The following is a 14650-nucleotide window of genomic DNA, read 5'->3' on the forward strand; positions in this document are numbered from 1 at the left end:
TCAATAAAAATATTGCAAACATTTTTGGGCCCCTCCCTCTTTAGAAGGGAAGTCCCATAATCCTCCTGCTGACAACTAGATATACTGTAATCAGTTGGTTATTTTCTTGGTTTATAGTTGCCTTGATCATCTTTAAACAGTATTGGAATAATTTTTATTAATATTAGGAAATCAAAAAAAGACGCTATAAAGAATTTTAATGTACATTTTTGACACTACATAATAGGCCTCAGTGGTTTTTTTAAATAAGAATATACATATACAAACTGTTTTTTGTTGTTTACATGAAAGTCATATGGAGGGATATCTATTTATTTGAATAACACCACCAACAAAAAAGACAAATACTTGTTCTGTAATTTTGTTAAAATATAAGCTATGCCTCCCTGTGAATGCCTTGCTATTGTCAGTTAGCATCCTCTGCAGTTTGACACAGTTGTATCAATAATTTAAAGATCAATAATAATGAAGTTATATAAGATTTGTCTGAGAGTGATCAACTTTACATTTACTGGCAAGAACTTTTTAAATGTAAACTAATGTGTGTATGTGTGATCTAACATTAATACTGCAGTTAAAGTAAAAATATCAAATTTTGAAAATAAAGATAATATTATGCATAATTAGCATGTTTGCATTGACCAAAATGGCTCCCCTGCAAGGTATCTTCGACCAATAGAGGGGGTATTTGCCCCTTAACATGTCAGAAGATGCCCCTTTTTATTTAGTCTTAACCCTGTAAAACCCACTGCTGCAAAAATGCAGTTTGTTTCATTTATTTATTAATTTTCTGTTGCTCATTTTGGGTCTTACAGGGTTAAAAGAGTCCATTATGCTTTAATTACCCTCTAAAGCAGTTCATTTAAGCCCTCCTTGTCTACATATTTTTATATTCAGGATATATGTTTGTAAAAATTTAGAAAAGAAAATATATATTGTTCTTAGTGTGGGGATCTTTACCAGGTTTAACCTTCTCAGTGTGTCAGACATTTTAGTTTTCTTTGATTTTTCACCATAAACTGATGCAGAAAATGCCCAAATTGGTGCCCAAATGTTCACCAGCAGAGTTTCATGCTTAGAATTTCCCAAACGAAACAGCTTCCACGCCTCATTTACTTCAGTCAACCGCCTCATGTAGTCTCTCCACCCAGACAGCTTTATCAATCGTTCAGACAAAAGCATTATAAAATTCGGAAAACCGGGATGATTTCCCCCTGCAAATCCAGATTTCCACCTTTCTCGGGAAATCCCACAGCCTGACTACCGGAGAAAACTCCGCAGGAAAACTCCCTGCCATTCCCTCCCTGACGGGCGCGCACTCGAGCCGAGTGGCGCAGCCGGCGTGAGCGCGCAAACGCACCACACGACGCGGGAAGCCCCTAGATGGACAGCAGGGTGCTGGAGTTTCCCAAACTCCCTGCTGTGAGAGATCACAGCCATAAACACGAACTCTATATGGGATTTAATAAATGCTGCAAAGACAGACTACTGAATCCAGGATGTATGACAAAAAAAAATAAAAAATTGATCGTGCCATTTTATTAGATTTTTGTTTGATCAAAATCAGCTTTGATGGCCACGTACAACATACAAGGAATTTGGTTTGGGCTGTTGGTGTGATCCTAGGAATATGGAAAGAGAATAATAATTAAAAATGAACTAAAGAAAGAAGAACGGGGGGGGGGGATAATAGTAATACAAATAAATTGAACACAATATATACAGATATTTACAAGCTAGGAAGGCATATTTAAACATAGTAGTGCAAAATGATGATGATACAGTGCAAAAAGCAAAAGTGCTGTACATATTGGTATTCTGTATATACAAGTGTGGAGGAATGGCTCAGTTGTTTATAAGGCAGAGGGGAAGAAGCTGTTCTTGTGTCTGGTGGTCTTATGTCAGTCTTCCTTTAGTTTTATCTTCTCTAGAGGTCTTGGTGAGTTGTTGCCACAGACATGACTGATATGCGTAAAAGCTGCGCAGCCTGAGCGCACACAGCTGCTCCTGCTGCTGCTGCTTCCTCACAGTTCGCTTCTTTTCCCGCCGCCTCTGTGCACCAAGCAGCACCACATGAACGCAGAGAGAAAAGCCTGGAGCACAGCGCCCCTACAGGCCGCCGAAAATTACTACATCATTTCTTGTAAATGCTCCACTTCTCGAGCCGGTTGCTGTTTATACTAAAGGGCTGGTCTCATGCACATGTTTTTCATGCCAGGGGGATGAACTTTGGCACCTGCAAGGTGGATGGGACTTCTCCATAATAGTTTTCATGCAAATTAATAGTTGAATAAAGACGATTTTGCACAATCATAATAAAATTATAAGTGATATTACTGCAGCAGTCTATGCGGCTTTAAACTGAACATTAAAACATTAACTTTTAATGGTATTAATGTGCGATATGTGCAAATATTTTTACATTTGCATAAAAAATGAAGTTCTGCACTGTAAGACAAGTAAATATGTGTACAAAATATTACATAAAAATAAGCATGGGTGTGACAGACAGGTCAGACCATCCAGTTTTATGATTTGTCTACGTGCATCAAGCCGTCGCAATCAGCCCTGTTGTCAACTTCCTCCTTGCTCTCATCAACGTGATTTCTCGGAAACGGATCTACTGCTCCAGCAGAGGCTCGAACGACGCATGCGCACAACCACTGTAAAAAATATCAACCCCATCAACTAAAGTTCTACGTTTCGTCCTGCATTAAATCTGCACAAATTACATTTTGAATAATTATCTGCACATATGCAGATGTTATGATGAGCTGTTTCCAGTGGAAGTCGCTTCGGTGGAAAGACACTTTGGTGTTTATTCCACTGCGTAAAGAGCATCTATTTTCCTACCTGCAGCAGTGATCTGCTCTTCTACTTCAATTTAAAACACGCAAAGCTAAAAATATAGATATTTTTCAAAGCATACATAACACAGATGTTACCGTGAAGCGTAAAATGTGCAAATATACCGTCAAATAACGCATAATTTCCAGGTTCAAGGTGAAGACGAGACTTGCATGTTGGTTATTTTTTAGTGTTGACATTTCTTACAGTGACAGCCTCCCTGCCCAGCCGGGGAATACCCACGAGACCCAATAAAAAGAGCAGGCTCCACGCTCCGGGAGTCAGTGCCCACTTCTGTTTGAAAGAGGTGTACAAGAGGATAACTTACAGACGAGAGAAGAAGCTTCTCTGGAGCAAACTTAAACCAAACGGACTATTCCCGTGCATTTTCCTTTTCTTCTGGAATCTTAGCGCAAACAGTCTGTAAGTGAAATTTACTTATTATCACTTCTACTCCAATTATATAATGAATGAGAATGAGTCTTCTGATATTTATATTGTTGGTGTTTCTTTGGAACTCTTTTACTTCTCGCCACATTGATTTACACAAACTTTGCTTCCAACTTGTCAAATATTTAACTTTGAGCAATTCTAGCGCATCTCCCCTCTTCTTTACTAACAAGAATGGATTGAATGAGCGATGAAGAGACTTTTTTAATGTGCATGATTTGCATGCAGATGCGCGCACTTTTTCTCCATGCGCACAGCCGTCCAAATGCGTCCTGCTTTGAAAAATGCAGGTTATTCAAACTTTTTAACAACCTATTGAGTCCGTGTGCGTTTGAGAGCCTTTTTTTTTTTTTTTTTTTTTTTAAATGAAACGCCATAAAATTTCAGTCAAGAGACGTTTTTTGGCAACCTCCATACTTGCCGTTGACTCCTACGCGTAAACGCCCCCCTGCGCGCCCTGCTTGCCCTGACCGTGAACTCCTCTCAGCCTCCTGCGCGGCCAGCAGCCAGCAGTAAATCAAGGCAGAGGCAGGAGTTCGGCGGTTCTCACCAATGTATGACATAAACCAGCATTCCTCGTTTATCTAAAACTTGTCTCTGTTGCTCCGCATTTATAGGGGAAACATGCCTGTGACAAGGATGAGGATGAGGCCATGGCTGGAGAGCATGATCGAGTCCAACGATATCTCTGGTCTGACCTGGTTGGATAAGGTGAGAGGCTTCCCTCTTCCATCCACCTGCAACATATTGAATTGAAAATCAAACAAGGAGCACAGGGATAGACATCTTAAAATATATTTGTTGACTTCTGGGCTATGAGAGGGAAGTGATCTTTCCGTAGCTGCATGGGTCTTTTGTTGATGTTTAGTTATTCACACACAATTTGCATGTGGTTCTTAGAGCAGCTTGTTTGAAGCAACGGCTGGGGTGAGGTTTTAGTGTTGTACAGGGGAAAAAAATACTACAGTTAGCAGTTAAACTTTCTGCAATTGTGGCAGCCTAAATCAAACAGCTCCTGGCACTTTGAACAGGTGAAAATAGACACAAAGAGCTAGTTGTAAAGTGAAGTTTGGGCTCTACTTTAGTTATCAGTCCTTTACCTGCATTTTTTTGGCATTTTGGCCACACACACAAAAAAAGCAGTAACATACAAGTTGAATATCAGCACTACTTGAATTCATTCTATGTGCTGCCTCTTTTGTTCAAACTCAATATTTCTTTTGTTTTTTTTTCCCCAGGAAAAGACGATGTTTTCAATTCCCTGGAAACACGCAGCCCGGCACGGCTGGGAGCTGGACAAGGATGCATGCCTTTTCAAAAAATGGGCAATTCACACAGGTGAGCAAGAAGCGAATATGCATTTCAAGTGTTTGAATAGGAAAGCAAATTTTTTTGTTTTTTTTCTAAGTATGAAAAATGTACTAAACTATGATGTGCAAATGCATTCTGCAGGGAAATATGCGGAGGGCCAGACTTGTGACCCCAAAACATGGAAAGCCAACTTCCGCTGTGCAATGAACTCCCTGCCTGACATCAAGGAGGTGAAAGACAAGAGTGTTAACAAAGGTCACCAAGCCGTGCGTGTCTTCAGGATGCTGCCTTCGACACCGAAATCTAGAGGTGAGACGACTGACAGGAAGCGAGCAAGCTGCTTTTTTTTTTTTAACGTGATTGACATTGCAGTGCAGCGCCTGCTCAGTTTGTTCTGCAGCCTTATTACGAGCTATTGTTTGAGATGGCAAGTGACCAAAAATGTTTCTCTCTCCTCTGCACAGATAAACGAAGCAAGGCGAGGGAAGCAAAGCCGAGGAGGAAGGTAAATACTGTCGATATTGTACTGTGTCTGCAGTGGCGCTTGTTTTCATATAGTCAAACTAGGACACCGACACTGACCTAGATCATGTAATGGCAGGAAAATAGACATACAACTACGACTTTTTATGTCCTGACTCTCACAGAATTTTTGTCTGTTTTGTGTCTGCAGAGCTCGATGGTGAAGATGGAGGAAGACACGGACTACAGCGACACTCAGTCTTCCACTCCTCCATCACCACAAGAGGACATGCAAGAAAACACAGTGGACAGCACAGTGCAGATCGACCAGCAAGGTGAGGAAGAACATAGTGATACCTACGAAAACAAAAAAAAGCTTTGTGTTGTTGTGATTTTTGTAAAGCTAGAAAAATATCTCCTTGATGTTAAGCTAAAGGATGCTAATTTACCTGATGTTGTTCGCTGCTGTTGCAGATTTGTCCATTGTTTCTCCATGTGAGGTTCCTGACTGGTCTTCGTCAGTTGAGATCGGCCCTGACAGCTTCTCCCACAGATTTGAAGTTTCGCCTGAGCACGACTGTGGTAAGACAGCAACACATATCTCATACTAGTTAATATTTTAGTTTTAAGGACAATAAAAGTGAACTGAAGCATGTTGCTAATATCCCATTCTCTTTCTCTCCCTCTCTCCTCGCTGTGATCTTCCAGATGATTACGACGAAATCATCCAGGTAAGCATCGGCTTTCACTTCCTATTCTTACTAGCATGCGTTTTTCATTGACAGGAATACCCATGTTTTGTCTTACTCTGCCTGCTTGGCTTGTGTTATAATACCCCTAAAAAGTTAAAAAAAAAAAAAAATTAGATTGTTAAAGACTGTTTGGTGTGTGAAAGCTCCATACTTAGTCCAGTGTTGCTCTTTCAGATTTGCCAGCAACTGGAGAGTGAAACACAGTGGATGCCAAACAGTTCAGACTACAAGGGTTTCCTGAACAATGACGCATGCACCAGTCCAGAGAGCCTTTGGAGTGACTCTTCTTCAGGTAAATGTTGCTAACTGATGGTGGATGAGCACATTCAGATGCATACTTGTTGGTAATGATGATGTACAATATATACGTTTACATGAGGGTTTTTTCAAGTAACACACTTTTTTCAGTTGGCATCAGCCGGCCTATATAACATTAACCACATGTGGCTAGGTTTTGCAAGCAGCTGTAGATGAAATTAGCAGTCTCTATCGGCCACACAACCTAATGTAAATGTTTTTTTCTCTCGTTTGTTTTGCAGTCGACGAACTAGACAGCACGCCACAGTACACAACTTTGGTCTCAGACTTCACAAGCCCAACAGACGACTTCTGGAGCTTGTACAAACAGCTCAATCTCAGTCAATGAGAACTGCAGCACTGGACTGGACAGTGGTTTTGACACTGTGGACTTTTTTTGACAGAGCTCTTCTTGGTCACAACCTTTCCTTCCACGTGAGCCGTCATCTCAGCTGAATCATTCACCACCCACCCTCCGGTGTCAGCACCTTAAGCTACAACACCATCCTCCCCCCGAGAACTTGCTCCCCCTCCCTCATCCTGTTATATGAAGTTGTGAAAAGAAGTTATGAAGAAGTACACTGCTGTGTGACAGGAGGTCACATTCTGCTCATCATTTGTGTTTTTGGCAGGTTCAAAGCATTTTACTGTACAGTTCTGTTTTTTTTTTTTTTTTTTTGTTGTACTTGTAATAGCATATAAATCTGTTGAGTTCCAGCAGATCATTACATTTTTACATTATAACACATAGCCATTAAAGCAAAGAGGGGAAATGGCATTTGGTGCGTGTAGAATTTGACTCGTAGGTAATGCATAGTGTCACAATAATATCACTTTTTTTTTCCCTCCGTTATGAGTAAACTTCAGTTAAAGGGACAGACATGTATCTTAACTCTCAACTTCTGGTGAAAGCTGATGTAAGCTTTTTGCTTAAAGCAAGTGTAAAAAATGTACATAGTTGTTTGTGTTTGTGTGTGATTTTTAAAAAAAAATAAATGTGTTAACAAAACATGAATGAATGTTGACTCCTGAATTTATGCTGAAGATGGATATCTTTTAGTCATCTGCAGTAATCGAGTCAGTGATATTTGACAGATTTTTAAGCCTCTTATTGGCAAGGATAAGGCAGCAAGATAAAAGTAACCTTAGCAGTGCTGAAACGTAAGAATAATTGCAAAAAAGTCAACTTATCTTGGTTCAAATCATCATGTCATACAGTAAATTATCATTTTATTTACGACTACATCCAAGAACGGCTTTAAAAGCTAAAATGCATTTAAGATTTCACCTACTATTAATATATCGCACAGGTTAAAGCGGCTATTTAAAAACAAGACGCACCGTGAATAGTTGCATCAGCTATTGTTTTTTTCTCTGTCTGGGGTTCCCCTGTAATCCCCACAGATTCTGAAGAAATAATGTCATTGCACAATATACCGTCACACATGTTGACCAAAATCAGCACGAATAGTAATAAATAGCACTGTAAAGGGTGAGAGGAACTTCTTTTAATTAATATATCTGTATATTTTTGCCTCTATCACAATGACCCTCTGCTCTCACAGAGATTAAATTCCTTTCTGTTATTTCTTGAATGTTTTCAGGTTTCCAGGAGGTTGGTTGATTTACATTAAGGAGGAAAATGTGATAATAAATATGCCGTTTACTCAACGAGTTGCTGCGTTGGATTTCTGTAGATGCACTTTACAGGGTCCTTTTTTTTTCTTGCCATGTTAAACAAGGGCAGCTGAAGTGTTTTGAGGGGAAACCACATAATTTCCTGTAAAATTTTCAGGGTAGGTAGAAACATTTTGACATTTTTGGTTGTCTCATGCCACTGCATACATTTTTTTAATGTCTAATTGCTTCTATGCATGTGTTTTTGTGTGACCATAAATTATTCTCGATGAAACCTTGACCTCAGTGTGATAACCTCATTTTGTTATACTGTACAGGAAATAAAACATAAATGTGGGCCAGACTACTATTTAATAACACAGAGAATCTAATATTCTTCTTGACACTAGTAAAGACACAGCATATCTTCTATTACATGGCATATTCAGTGTGCTGAGACATTTCTTATAATGCTGCATTTCTGGTGAATTTACTTGAAAAGTGTGTACCTGCATCACATTCTGTTTTATTGAGGTTATTGCCAGTAACAGAAATAAATACCCTTACCTCATAAATGGCTAATTTAAAAGAAAAAAGAGTGATAATGATGGAGAAGCACATTTGATAAAGGTGAATCACAACAGCTTCTATTGAAGACTGCTGTTTGCAGTATGATGGCGATGGAAACCTTCAAACATGACGTGACATGCGTTGTGTATTTCACGAGGTAAATACAGGCACTAACTAATTTAAGAACTGTTCTTTGGGTTTTCGGTGTTTGCTTTACGCCCTGGCCTTGGGGGAAACTCAGGTTTCACATGAAAACAGATTCCCCTCTTCCCAGCTCCCAGAAATCACCAGCGACTCCACATTTCAGCCTTTAAAATGTATGAATGTATGACTCACAGTTTCATTTTTACACACTGGTTGGTTTTGGCTTCAGTGGGACAAAATGCTGCTAGAGCTTCCATTCATTCATTCATTCATTAACCTCTTAAGAGCCGAGCTTTGGTTGGGTTTGCAATCTAGATTTCTTCGAGTTATTTGGGATAAGGAGTAAACAATAAATATTATAATTGGATAAAATCTAATATCTGATTACTATGTTTATTATGTTTATTATATTTATATTATTATTATTATCATTGTTAACGATACATTCTTTTTGAAAAAAATGATCACACACACACACACACACACACACACACACACACACACACACACACACACACACACAGGTTATTATTATTTGTATTTATTTTTTTGTCTGTAAACTCTCTCCATTTTACTAAAAGTTCCACAAAAAATCCCAGAAAAAATCCAGAAGAGATGACCTCAATGATGCATCCTCACCAATTATAGGCAGTACTTTTGCTTTTGATACGTCAAGTTTGTTTTGCCACTTATGAAATTGTGATACAAAACCAAAAAACAGTATTTTTCACAGTGCAGTAGATGTATAGTACATTTTTTATTCTTTTTTCTACCGAGCTATCGTACATATAACTTCCACAATTCATCAATATGAAGTATTTTTTGTACTAAAAGTGGATTGTTCTTTTAAAACAAGCGTGTACAAAATTTTTTTTTTTTTAATTTATTTTTTTTTAATATATATATATATATATATATATATATATATATAAATAAATATATATATATATATATATATATATATATATATATATATATATATATATATATATATATATATATATATATATATAAAAATAAACAACCAAAAAAAAAAACTCTGATGAATGCCAAGCACAGTGATTTTAACACAACACTTATTTGGACAGTTTAAAAGCTCTTATTGTGAATTCAAAAAGCTCAAAAATGCTGTTGAACTTGAACCTTTGAAAAAGCCCCGAGGTGCAAACTAACAGCGTGATGAACAAATTAATGATTAACTAATCAAACCCAGGTCAGGTTAATGCAGCATTACTGTATGTTAAACATTTGACATTACAGCTGCTCATAAAAAAACACCTTTTGTTCAGTTTATGAGTTTACAATGAGCATGAAACTCTGTAAATATATATTGCCAATAATGGTTGGATAAACACACATTCGTACATAATAAAAAGTGATATTATGAAGATGTTACTAGTAGTGTGTGAACTCAGCCTCTGTGGTTGGCAAACTAGAGACTGGACAAACTGGTAAAAAAACAACAAAAAACAGATGTGAAACACTATAAATTCAGACTATAGACATGTCGATACATATAAATGTATATTTTTTGCTGAGTGTACAGTATAGGTTTGATTCCCACAACCTGTCTGTCTCAGTTTCAGACGTAGTTCCTTTACAGGCAACCATCACACTCTTGTTCCTCTTGAAGAGCACCAAGACTTCGCTTAATCCTCTGCAGATAGTTTTCCTTTGAAAAAAAAAGAGGAAAAAGAGTTGATGATGAAACACATTTCTGCTTTTTTTTTCAAATTTTCACATATGTGGAGCACATTTCTAAGAAGGCATTCCCATTTTCGCCGTTAGATACAAAAACAAGAGTCACGTTAAACTACGTGCCCATTTAAGGAAGCGGAACAGTTATGACTCTGGCAAGATTTGGGAAGACTGCAGGGAAATTTAAAATAACAAGCAAAAAATAAACCAGAAATTTTGATCTACACTGGTCCAAAGAACACTGATTATGAAAACTGAAATGGAAGAACAACAAATGGGTTAATATATAAATGAGGGACTTTTGGAGTCCATGGGATGTATCTTACATACATGATCATGTCTTTACAAGTTCCATAATTATTTATTATGGAAATAATCACTTATTTATAAAAATGACTGGGTATCACTAAAATGTCAACTAAATAACTGTCTGAATTTAACAACAACCACCTTCTAATGAGCTAAACAATAATAAATTGAGCTTATTCAAAAATTGTTTTGATTCAGTTGAGATAATCATGACAGATGTTTCTTTTTTGCCAATATATCAAATTTTATATGGAAAAGAACAAATTGTATCTCTGTCCAAGAAATCACTTTCAACTAAGTTCCCCATTACAAAAACACCTCTCAAGGAAGTGTGTTAATTCCAGATCACATGACCTGCTCCACATGATGTCATTTCCTCCTGAAGAAAAGACTGGCAAGACTCCAAGGCTTTCTGAGTTATTTAATATAAAGTAGTGGATTTATTGCATGTCAACAGGTTTACTACAATATCTTTATAAATAACTTTCAATTTTACTCAATTGTTTATATAATATTTTAGAAGAATCTTTTTGTAAAAATGCAATGTGGTGTTTGGTTATAGGGGGCCATGTTGATTTTAGGCCTGAAAACAGCAAAAATGTCAATTATGATACCTGTCAACTATGTTACAAAAAGTCCCGCAATTATATATTGACCCAAATCTGAGGACGGATCTTGCTATTGTTGCATTTAGTAGCTTAATGCAGCAAAATTAATACCAGCAGAAGTCACAAAAAGAAAACACTGGTACCCATTTAACCCCTACATGAACCGTATGAGGTCAAAGATCTTACTTTCTTTTAATTGCTCTGCTAGTTTTCCTTTTATTATTCTTTCTCTCTTCTAATCCAGCCACTATGCTCTCCCTTGGAAATCCTGTTCAGATGTGTCTATACTCGAGTTTTCTGTGATTCTTGTAACTTCCTCCATGCATTTACAGCCACTGGTGCATGTCATTAACTGTGTGTCTTCTTTTCCTTTATTTTCTCCTCTCTGCAGGTATGTGTGGCTCTGTGTCTTCTAGTTCCACTAATCTGTTCCCTGTTTCTCAGATTTATTGTCTGTTTGCCTCCCTCCCAGCTGCTGGAACTGTTTTCCCTTGAGCAAAGGGCTAAAATCCTGCGAGGAGCACCTGCATTGTGGTCGATCTACAGAACGTAAGCTGGCAGGCAATGAGATCTCATAGAACCTGTTAATCACACAGCCAAATCTTTCATATTCCTTTTACTCCCACTTCCTGCTCCAAAACCTGTCCAGTTGTTCCTCCCTTACTCCTTATAAGTACTTTTGTAGTACTCATAGAATTTATATATACAGATTAATACCTAGAAAGTTCACTGCAAATGGTTGATTATTTTTATTTTCTTTTAAAACTAAAAAAAACATCATAAAAGGAAAAAATGCATTTATTGCATTTTCTTGCTTTGTTTTAAAGCCAAGAAATGTGAAAAAATAGGAAAAACACAATTATTTCCCAGGTTATAGCTACACATTATTACGTGAATGGAAACTTCATTGGCACAGATGCTTTTTCTCAGAATTATCATCAAATATGTGACAGTTGAAATGATTTTTAAAAATTATTTGTTTTCCATAAATAAATACATATTTTCCAAAAGACACAATCATCCCGTACAAAGCTCCTGTGGAATTTATAAACAAGGAAATAACACATTTGGATCATCATCAAAGTAAAAAAAAAAAAGAATCTTAATTTTAAATAAATAACAGCAGAAGCTTCTGTAGAGTGACAATAAATTTGTCTTAGGCATTTTTAGATATACAGAGTAAATAATGTGTGTGTGTTAAGTTTTCTTTTACCAATTTAGCTCTTTCCAGTGAAGCAAACCAGATAAAATAATCTGAAGAACAATGTGCTAATATCAGGTTCAACTTAATTTAGTAAAAATCAACCATTAAAAATAAATGCCAAGAAAAATGAAGTGAATATGCCAGAGGAAAAAGTAAAAAAATAAATAAATAAAAAGGGGCGACTACAAACTGTACATGCATCTGAGCTTGATCTTGAGGTGACTCACTTTGTGTGTGCATGTATATTGTGTGTTTGTGTGTCTCTGCAACATGAAACTTAAGATTTGTGAACTGTAAACCCCTTAAAATTGCCTGAATTAAATATAAGTGTTCTTGAAGAGGCTTGAGGAAAAGACCTTGTAGTGAATCATCAGGAGGGAATTCTCAAATAATTTGCAGATTTCCTTAATTCCATTAATATGACGTTCCTCTGATTCAGTACTAGTGTCTTTTGTGTGTAGATTTAGATGAGAGTTGTGCGTTTTCTTTTCTTCACCCCTTTCGCTGAATAGAAAAGGTATAAATCTGCCACGTCGACGCAATCAGTCTTGCAAAGTTCGGGGAAGAAGGAAGTAGAAAATGCCTCCTTTAACTGCCAAAAAATGTTTCCATTGCAAAACGTTGATACAATAAACTAAATCCTGACCTATAAGCAGAAGACAGCAGTTATTTTCACTGGCAGAGCCGGTGTATGACGGATATGTTGCTGGTTCTGCATGTTAATATAAGCTTAATGTGACAACGTTGCCCGCCTAAACCACATCTTTCCTCTTTTACTCCCACTTGTATACGAGCTGGGAGGCTAATTCACACATTTGTTTCACTGTATGGCAGCAGTCCAGTGTATATGGATTGTACATAAAAATAAACTACAATGCGTGCGTAGATGAAAATTAAGAAATATGCAAAATAGTGTGGCTCACTGACATGCTTTTAGTAGTTATTTTGACATTGATGAAGCAGCATGGCACAGTGGATTAAACTATATCAGCTGCCTACATAGAAAAATACCAGTTAAAGTGCTGCACGGCCTGCAGTTCAGCCCAGTTCAGCTAAACACTCACTAATGTTTTGTAATGTGACTGTTGGTAGCAGCTGAGTGAGTCACGGCTTTTCAGTTGTGCAAGGAATGCAGAATTGTTTATTTCTTAAAGTCTGATTAGAGACCACTGTGACCTGGGTTGGCCCTCTCTTTACACCAGGCGACTCCAGCGCTGGCTTTTACTCATCTACAAGACCCTACCAGGGAAGACACCTCAATACGTCTCCAGCCTCCTGCATCCCTCCCATAACAACTACTACCTGAGGTACAGTGATTTCATAACACTCTCTGTCCCCAAAGTTCGCCTGGCTGGCATTCCTTTCACTTTGCTGCAGCAATCGATTGGAATTTCCTCCAAAAATCTCTCAAATTGTCATCTCTTTCATCACTTTCCATGTTTAAGCAGAAGCTGCAGCAGACCCTAGCTGACTGCTGTACATGCTGACTGTTTTCACTCAGTTGTTAGCAGTAATTTAGGCTGTTTTAATCTCTGTTAAACACTTGTGTGACCTTTTTTGTGAATGTATTGTTTATTTGTTATCTTTCTTCCTGCTGGGGCCTCTTGCCAGGTCATCACTGTAAATGAGAAATTGTTCTCAACTGATCTTACCTGGTAAAATAAAGAATTAATTTTTTTTTTTTTTTGGAAAAAAGCAAACTGTTTTTTTTTATTATTTTTTTTTTGTTTTAATTTGATTAATTAGTCTAATAAATTTGATTAATTTCCTCAATGGGAACTAGAGCTCAGACATGCTCCAAGGACTGCCTGAAAGTTGAAAATCTGGCAATTCTTCCTTTTTTTTTTTTTAGTTTCTGGCTCTGAATTTTGATGAAATTGAAACGATAACATGCCTTTTAAAGAGGTTCAGAGGATTAACACTGTGTATGTGTATTCTGTGTTTCTTGAATGAATGAAAAGCCATGACTGATTCAGCTGCAACCAACAGTCATATTGCAAAAAATCAGTGACTGTTTAGCTGAACTGGGCTGAACTGCAGGCAGTGTTTACACATAACATACAGGAGAAAACAAATTAAAAATGTAAACAGTAAATTAGCTATAATATACAGTCAAAATCTGTAGGTATTTGGAAAAATCTTATGTATGTTGATTACATTTTTTAAACAATTTTTCCACATAAACTCTTATTTAATGATTTATGGCATTATAACTGCATAGAAGACATTTTTAAGTTCACTCTACTTCTATCCAGAGGCCTTTTCCGCCTAACAAAAGGGTGTGGCACGTGAGCAGGAATACCAAACCCATCACACCCAACTGTCCTTCCCTACAGAGATGAGTTAAGATGGCGGCTAAAGCAGCCAACATGCAAAAATCA

At 37.3% G+C, this 14650-nt stretch overlaps 1 protein-coding gene and 1 long non-coding RNA gene across 3 annotated transcripts in view; one reads left to right on the forward strand and one right to left on the reverse strand.

The window, feature by feature from the left end:
* Positions 1-1517: 1517 nt before the first annotated feature.
* Positions 1518-14650, reverse strand: part of LOC111563869 (uncharacterized) — a 38489-nt gene continuing 25356 nt past the window's right edge. Inside the window, exons 2-4 of the long non-coding RNA XR_002745715.3 lie at positions 10018-10122; positions 5520-5647; positions 1518-4034 (exon numbers count right to left, since the gene is read on the reverse strand). This is a non-coding gene — a long non-coding RNA (uncharacterized LOC111563869). The remainder of the gene's footprint in view (positions 4035-5519; positions 5648-10017; positions 10123-14650) is intronic.
* irf1b (interferon regulatory factor 1b) lies at positions 3141-7134 on the forward strand. Of its 2 annotated transcripts, XM_023263129.3 has the most exons (10): positions 3141-3270; positions 3915-4008; positions 4536-4635; positions 4750-4917; positions 5073-5113; positions 5282-5405; positions 5545-5652; positions 5779-5801; positions 5997-6114; positions 6362-7134. In XM_023263129.3, exons 2-10 carry the CDS (start codon positions 3922-3924, stop codon positions 6466-6468), a joined length of 876 nt encoding a protein of 291 aa, XP_023118897.1. In that variant the 5' UTR covers positions 3141-3270; positions 3915-3921; the 3' UTR covers positions 6469-7134. The 2 variants fall into 2 exon arrangements, with proteins under 2 accessions (XP_023118897.1, XP_023118905.1); XM_023263137.3 differs by lacking the exon at positions 5997-6114.

Source organism: Amphiprion ocellaris, chromosome 14, assembly GCF_022539595.1.
Source record: "Amphiprion ocellaris isolate individual 3 ecotype Okinawa chromosome 14, ASM2253959v1, whole genome shotgun sequence".
NCBI classification, from domain to species: domain Eukaryota; kingdom Metazoa; phylum Chordata; class Actinopteri; family Pomacentridae; genus Amphiprion; species Amphiprion ocellaris.

What these genes read in the sequence shown, in the direction of transcription:
- irf1b (XM_023263129.3), top strand. Translation starts at nt 3,922, where the DNA reads ATGCCTGTGACAAGGATGAGGATGAGGCCATGGCTGGAGAGCATGATC. An exon ending in AGTGCAGATCGACCAGCAAG is followed by an intron (nt 5,406 to 5,544) that starts GTGAGGAAGAAC and finishes CTGCTGTTGCAG; the next exon opens with ATTTGTCCATTGTTTCTCCA. An exon ending in ATTACGACGAAATCATCCAG is followed by an intron (nt 5,802 to 5,996) that starts GTAAGCATCGGC and finishes TTGCTCTTTCAG; the next exon opens with ATTTGCCAGCAACTGGAGAG.